The sequence below is a fragment of the Rhea pennata genome, chromosome 5, assembly GCF_028389875.1.
Source record: "Rhea pennata isolate bPtePen1 chromosome 5, bPtePen1.pri, whole genome shotgun sequence".
Lineage (NCBI taxonomy): Eukaryota > Metazoa > Chordata > Aves > Rheiformes > Rheidae > Rhea > Rhea pennata.
In genome coordinates this window covers 43,726,473-43,734,238 of record NC_084667.1, presented here as the reverse complement: position 1 = coordinate 43,734,238, position 7,766 = coordinate 43,726,473, and the positions used below count along the sequence as shown (strand labels likewise).

Genomic DNA, 7,766 nt, shown 5'->3' with positions numbered 1-7,766 from the left:
ATGTGAACGTCAGGATGGTGGCAGGGCCCCAGTCTGCTGTTTGTCCTGCTCTTGTCAGGGTGGACACCCTCGCTCAGACACAGAAAAGGGGAGCCCATAGAGCCATGGTGAAACATGCTTTGTTACACCGAGACCTGAGAGGTGACGTCTCTACCTGGAAGAGAAGGAAGCCTTCCCCCAGGAAGCCCACAGCCCCACAACAGACACTCTTGCACAACCACCTTCGCCTCTCAGGATTAAATGATTTTTTTTTAAAAAAAAAAAAAAAAAAAGAAAGAAACAAAAGAAAAGGAGAAAAAAAGAAAAAAATCTGTATAGAAATCACCACTCTCTCATGATTCTGTGTGTCTGGAGCCCAGCATCAGCTCTGGGACTCTACTTGCAGCTCCAGCTTCAGCGAAACCTCCTCTCCTCCCACACATATCGCTTCCCTGTGGGCACCTTGCGGAAAAACAGGCTGTTCCCTCGGCTCATGTTGCCCTAGAAGGGGGAGAGAATTACCACTGGATGAGCCAGGGCTGCCCAAATCTACAACAGGGCCCCAAGCCCAATCATGGCTCCCTAGCAAGGGACAACCCACCACCTCCTGGCCAACAGCTCCATCCTCCAAGTGCTCTGAACAGAGTAGGGCTCACCCAGGGCAGCCCAACCGGGGGCAGCCCCTTGTGCTGCAGGGGCTGGCAGGGGGCAGGACACAGGCCCCAGAGCATTGCAGGGCTCCAATCTATCCCTTCCTAGCAGCCAGGCAGCATCGGGCACTGCCCAGTGCTGGCTGCTTACCTCCTTGTGCAGCTGGCTCCAGCAGTCCAGCCAAGATGAATAGGTGGGTGCATAGGGCAGGAGGCCTCCCGCCAGCCTGGGGAGAAGAGAAGAGAGCCACAGGGAATTAACTTCTGCCCCAGACCAAGCCAGCTGGTGAGATAAGACACATATCTCTGCCAGCCTGAGCTCCCCACCAGTTGCTGCAGCTAATTCCAGCCCAGCTGCACAGACTCCACTCTCCAGCTGCACACATGACCAGCCATGCTCCTGGGTGCGGCAGATCCTGCAGCTGTGCACTAGATTGAACCCCGAGACAGCCCTTTCCAAACACCCCTGGGGCTACGCTTAGGCTGAGGGCCCTGCCCAGCTCCACCTCAGTGCTTCCCCCCTCACAGCATCATCCAGTAAGGGATCAGGCATACAGGCAGCATGGCTGTGAGTGTTGGGAAGGCAGTTTTGGGAACTGATCCATCAGGGTGGGACATGGCTGCCACCTACACCAATGCCTCCAGACACAAATATGTCCTCTCAGGGATGCAGAGAGGAGCCGTGCAGCAGGGCCAGGCCCAGTCACAACAGCAGGAAGGTCCCAGGGCCCATGTGCTTGCGAGGGAGGTGATGGTGGCACACTCACCCACAATTATTAATGGCCATCAGGTTGGAGACCAGCACAAAGGGGTATGTCAGCATGCTGGCAAAGAACTGCAATGGAGAGCAGGGTTGGTTAGCCACACTAGGCACACCCACCCCAGCTGGGACCTGCCCACATCCCTGGCATGCAGTAGGGATCCCTCCCACAGCACACAGCCCTGCTGGGTTAAACAACTCACTAGCACCTGTTGCCCACCTGGAAGTGGGGAAAAGCAAGCCCCGGAGGAACCCAGTGATCCCCCCACAGCTGGGAGGTAACCCTCTCCCGTAGGCCTGCAGACAGTCTGGTCTGTTGGTTAAGCTCCATGAGACACCACACAGGGATGGACAATGCAGAAGTATGGTCAAGGCCACAACACATGCCCTACACAGGCAGCCTGCTGTGTGTACGGCCAACTCATGCTCCTCCATGAGCGCGAATTCCTCCACAGCCTGGGGCAGCACCCAGTTCTGCTCCCCAATCCCAGCAGCAGCAAGGTGGACAGGCTTACACATCACCCTCTTCTCTCCAGGGATACGCTGCTTCCCCAGTGCCAAGGAAAGGATTCAACTCACTCCACCCACCCCTTGAGAGACAGCATCACAGATATGCACACACACATGCACACACACAGAGGGGCTGTACTCACTCCAGTAACTGCCTGTGAGTAGCTCTTCATCTCAGTCATGGTTGAGACCTGTGAATGAAGAAAGGTGACTTCAAACCCTGCCGAGTCACACTGCCACCCCAAAGGGGCGATCTGGGCAGCTCCGGGGCCAGATCCACCCCAGCCTGTGCTCTGAGTGCCCTCCCACTCAGTCCTGCAGCCCTCACTGATTGCAACCCCTGGGCCTGCTGTCAGCTAAACACCAATGTTGCAGGCAGAACTCCCTCAGACCGGTCAGGCAGGTCACTGCATCCCCGAGCCCACCGCAGGGCCTATGCTCCAGAGCAACATCCAAGTGAGAGCACAGAGCCCGTACCCCGTTTTCCAGGGCATATGTGTTGATGAGGTAGGCCAGCATGTTGCAGAGCCACAGCGAAAGGATGTCTCCAAGAAGCCGGGGGATGAGGCCCCTGAAAGAGAACAGGCAGCAGGAACATGAGCAGTTTCCCATCCTAGTGCCAAACCCCTGCCGTGATCCAGCCGCAGAGAGAGTCTGGAAGCAGCCAGCCAGTGCAGGTGTCCTCCCCAGACCAAGATGGCAAGGCAGAGCCATCACACGACAGTGGCAGGAGGCAGGTTTGGAAACAGAAGGCAGCAGCTATTCCCTCAATGCTCAGGTAACCGGGGGAACTCCTTGTCACAGGAGTGCACACACAGAAAATGAAGGCCCACAGTAGTTCAAAAAGTAACTGAGTGCAGAAGAAAACTTCTTTGAGGGCTGTTATACAGTTCTGACTCCAGATACCCGTGAGCTACCAACTGTGGGAGGCACATTTTCCTGGGAACGATTACTACACACTTGCTCTCTTTTAAAGTTCTCATGCACCAGATGTTGGTCACTGTCAGGCAGAACCCAAAGCTGATGGACCTGTGGTCTCAACTGCTAGTTGTACTCATGACGCAAGGACTTGTTGGATCTTCCCCAGAAAATCCTCTGTGGGAGGGCAAAGTGGGGACTGCTTGCTCCAACAGCAGCCCAAGCTGCAATTAGGGCAGAGATTTATTAAGCCCAGCTAGCAAGAAGACAGAAGACATGCAGCACCAGGCACCACTTGCCAAAGCAGAAGCAACATCAGAGCAATGAGCAAGGCCCACAGATCTTTTAGAAGTGACTGTGCTGCCCCATACAAGGCCCAAAGGAGAGCCAGCCATCCACTGATGGCACTCACGCGAAGAATCCCAGGATGCCTTCTTCTCGGTAAATCGTGGTGAAGGCGCTTAGTGTCCCGCTGGGCCAGAGGAAAAAGAGAAGAGAGACCCAGTCACATGGTGCTCTGCACTAGAAACAAGTCACCTGGGCAAAATGCCTCAGCCTCACCACTTGGACCTGAAAGCACAGCTCCCTCCCCACCACCACAGGGCTGGGCAGTGCCCTCCCCTCCCCAGATCCCAGCCCGAGGGAAGGTGAAGTCCACAAGCCCCACTGCCCCCGTACCTATACTTGGTCTCCCTGCCGATGAACTGCACCATACATCTCAGGGTGATCACTGCGAGCAGAGCCAGACAGCGTGGGATCAGCGGGGAGCAAAGGCATTCCCGGGACTCTCCCGGGCAATAAAACAGCAATACAGCTACAACATCCATCACTCAAGCCACCAAGGCAGACAAGGTCGCATGGAGGAGCGGTGGCCTCAAGTTCTGCATCGGCTGTGCAGGGGTTACCTACCATGAAAGGGGTGGGTGATGAGCGTTGCAGCAGAGCGAGCAACCATCTCTCGAGAGGTCTGGAGGAGAAACAGGCTGTCAAATGAGGGGAGCAAGACTGGGTGGGGGCAGGGGATGGGGCAGCACAGGTGTGGCAGGAGAGAGCCCAGCCACCAAGCAGCACCAGCATCGCACCATACACCATGAGCAACACCGATTTGTGTGCTCCCAGCCCCTCTCTCGTCACAGCAAGCCCAACACGCTCACCCCAACACTCTTCTCCTCCTGTCAGCTGCAAGGAACAAAGGCAAACGTGGGTGCGTGCCAGACCTCAGCCCTGCACAGCCCCACTGTCACACAGTGCTCTGCCAGGGCAGAAGCCACCTGGTGGGTGGTGGGACACACCAGGGACATACTGGGGCAAATCCCTTCCTCTCTGCCAGCACGTCCTCAGACAGAGGCTCCAGCACAAGCCCTAAGAATGAAGGCTCATGGCCTTGAACCTGGATCAGTCCCTGCCTCAATCTCCAGTTCCAGCTATGTTCTTACCTCCTTGAGAACTTGTTCCAGTGAGGACACAGGCTCCTTCTTGCTTGCTCCTGGCTGGAGAGAACAAGAAAGCATCAGACAGGGAACAACCCCCTAGATGCACCACTCCCTCCCCAGCACCCCACCTGCTGAAACCATCTGTCCTCCCAAGTACAGGGTCTGTAGTTCCCCATATCCTGGCCCCACCAGATTCCCCCACACTGTGTGCTGCGCAGCTATGCCATTTCTCTGGGAGCAGCACTTAAAAGCCAGCTCTATTCTGGGCTGCCTCCTCTCTTCCCAATACCCACAGGGCACAGCCTTGCCGGGCAGGAGCAGCTGCCAGGGAGAGGAGAGAGATTCACAAAGGGAAATAGTCTCAGACATACCTCAGCCTGCTCAGCCTCCTGGTACCGCTAGGGAGAAAAGAGTACAGTCAGTACAGCTAGACTGGGACAAGGGAAGGCCTTTCCTGTCACAGAGACCTGCTGGCATGGGGGAATCTGCGCTGCCAATGAGGTGAGATGCTGATGAGACAGGAGACAAAAGAGCCTTCAAGGCCTCGGCAGTCGCACTGGCCCAGCTCTCAGACCACTCAAGAAGTAGAGACAATCCTTCTGTGCAGCAGGGTTTCATAGCACCCCGCCGGGGACAACGCTTCCGGCCCTGTGGGGCCCCACGTCCCCTTCCAGCACCCAGCACAATAGAGGTGTAGGCCAGCAGCTGCCACCTGGCAGAGCTGTGCGCACATCACAGCTCAGGGTACAAGTTGTTGCCAGTGAGGTCAGGCCACTTGTTCTGCGCCTCGTGCAAACTGTGCGTGATACCTGCAGCACTTTGCTGTGCACAATGGTGCCGATGGCTCCAGAGCAGAGTCGAGGGGTCAGGCCTTTGAAGAGTCCTGCTCTTCCATCAACCTTCACAATGTGTTTGGCTGGGCAAAGAAAAGTTAGCAGACATTAGGGCTTGTCATGCCACATACCTTCCTCACCATTTCCCCTCTAGTTTATCTTACACAATCAAGAGAAACATCTCCAGAGACCTGTGAAGCAAGCATCTACCACTCAGCTCCAACCAGAACAAGACTCCAGAAAAACCTATCTGTCTGTGTCACTGGTGGAACAGGGACCCATGCCCAACAGGACACCAAAGAGCTCTGCTTCACTGCTGCCCTACACGCAAGAGAAGCAACTGACCCACGTCACAAACCACGAACTTCTCCCTCCTTAGCCCTAGTGCTTCACATTAGGTTACTCAGACTTCAGATTGATACACATGTCTCGGAGACAGACTCACCATAAGCAAAGAGACCTGGCAGCTGGTAAACCTGTCGCCCAAAAATATTCCTTCCTAGAGTTGGCGGAAGAGGCTCATATCCCACCTTTAAAACAAAGAGACAGCCTGCACTGGCCACCATGCAAGGCTGGGCATCCCTCCCACAGCACCCCTCATGCCACAATCGTTTTGTTCTCTGGATCCTGTCAGTCTGCTCGGGCCTTCTAAAGACTCTGGTGCCTGGAGGTGATGGGAGCCTGGAATCCGTCAGCCTTTGGGCTCGGGCCACGCTGCAGACCCCACATCTCACCCAAGGTGAGTCCCAGGAAGCAGCCCCTTGCGCTGCGTGCCAGCCTGGCGGGAGGCCTCTAGAGGCAGCGCAAGGGGCTGAGGGCAAATAGGGCTCCTGTTCCCAGCAAGACCCTTCTCTCAGACACGCTCAGGGCTGGCCGGCTCTGTGTATTCACCCTGCCTGCCCTGCGCGGGCCTGGAGCCCCTGTCACTGAGCGGGGCGGGGGGGGGGGGGGGAGAAGGACACCGATGTCATTGGAACAGGAAAGGGAGGGACCAGTGTCACCAGGCAGGGCAGGGAGCAAAGGGACGGGCACCTCCGAGACCAGGCAGGGGGGAAGTGAAAAAGGACCGGTGCCACCGGGACGGGGCACAGAGGAGCCCCGGGCGCTGCGAACCGCTGCTGCTCCCTGCACGGCTGCTGCCGCCCGCCGCCTCCAGCTCCTCCTCGCCGCCAGCTACCGGGGCTCCCCCACGCACCGGCTCCCTTACCTGCACCAGCACCTTCACGTACATGAGGGGCTGCGACAGCACAGCCAGCCCCGAGCCCAGCAGCACCTGCGAGGCCGTATCCGCCATGGTGCCGCCTCGGCGTCACGGCCCAGAAGGACGCCGCCGCCGCCGCTTCCGCTGCCGCCGCCGGTACTTCCGGCGCGCCCGCCGCGCGCCCCTGCCCGCCTCGCGCTCGGCCCGGCCCGGCCCGGGGCGCCGCCTGGGGGCAGGGAGGGCCCGGCCCGGCGGCGGGGCGGGGGGAAGTCCAGCGCTGGGCGTCTCCGCGGGGGCTCTGGGTTCCCCATCCCTGGTGGGAGCATCTCCTCCCTGCTCCACGCACCCCGCCGCGGGGGGGGCCACGGCGCCGAGGCCCCAGCAGCACCTGCCTGGCCAGAGGCATCACCGTGGTGATGAGGCCTGAGGCCTCAGTGGGGCCTACGATGCTGGGGATGTCACCATGGCAACCGCACCTACCTGGCCTGAGACATCACCATGGCAGCAAAACCTACCCGGCCTGAGGTGCTGCTGTAGCACCAGGGCCTGCCCGGCCTGAGGCATCATCATGGCCACAGGGCCTGCCCAGCCTGAGGCATCATCATGGCCACAGGGCCTGCCCGGCCCGAGGCATCATCATGGCAACAGGGCCTGCCAGGCCTGAGGCATCATCACAGCCACAGGGCCTGCCAGGCCCGAGGTATCATCACGGCCACAGGGCCTGCCCGGCTCGAGGCATCGTCATGGCCACAGGGCCTGCCCGGCCCGAGGCATCATCATGGCAACAGGGCCTGCCAGGCCTGAGGCATCATCACGGCCACAGGGACTGCCCAGCCTGAGGCATCGTCATGGCCACAGGGCCTGCCCGGCCCGAGGCATCGTCATGGCCACAGGGCCTACCTGGCCCGAGACATCATCATGGCCACAGGGCCTACCTGGCCTGAGGCCTACTTGGCCTTGGGCGTAAGTGTGGCAACAAGGCCTAGGCCCACAACCTGAGGCACAGGGCTGATGCTGGAATGGCTAGAGTAGCCCAGAGGGGAGCGCACCAACAGGCCAACAGCTGCCGGCAGGCAGAGGGGCTGGGGCATCTGGGTTCAGCTGAGGAGCAGGCTATGGCAGTGTTTGATGTGAGCACCTAGGCAGGCTAGCAAGATCTGGGGGCCATGCAAGGAGGGGCACCTGGCATGGGACAGTGTTGAGGAGCAGGGTCTGGAGAGCATATCACCCTGCACACCTGCCTCACCTGATGCTCCTCCTGCAGCTGCAGGCATCTCTGGCCCAAGTGGCTCATCAGGCCATGCCATAAGGTGGCTGTGCTCTGCTGCCATGACCCCAGCCTTCCTCCTTGTCCCTGTGGGAGGGAGGTGTTCTTCTGCTCCCAAGCAGCCTTGGGCTCCGTCCCCCATGGAGCCCCATTGCCAGAAAGCACCTGTGCCCTTCATGCGAGACAGCAGTAAGGGAGCCTGGCAGCTCGGCTGT

At 59.0% G+C, this 7,766-nt stretch overlaps 1 protein-coding gene across 1 annotated transcript; it reads right to left on the bottom strand.

The window, feature by feature from the left end:
• Positions 1–222: 222 nt before the first annotated feature.
• Positions 223–6,428, bottom strand: MTCH2 (mitochondrial carrier 2). Its single transcript, XM_062578080.1, has 13 exons — positions 6,291–6,428; positions 5,529–5,613; positions 5,060–5,166; positions 4,622–4,648; positions 4,254–4,307; positions 3,727–3,784; positions 3,496–3,547; positions 3,230–3,289; positions 2,377–2,470; positions 2,043–2,090; positions 1,397–1,464; positions 781–856; positions 223–480 (listed from the first exon to the last, which is right to left on the bottom strand). Exons 1-13 carry the CDS (start codon positions 6,375–6,377, stop codon positions 394–396), a joined length of 903 nt encoding a protein of 300 aa, XP_062434064.1. The 5' UTR covers positions 6,378–6,428; the 3' UTR covers positions 223–393.
• Between the last annotated feature and the right edge of the window lie 1,338 nt (positions 6,429–7,766).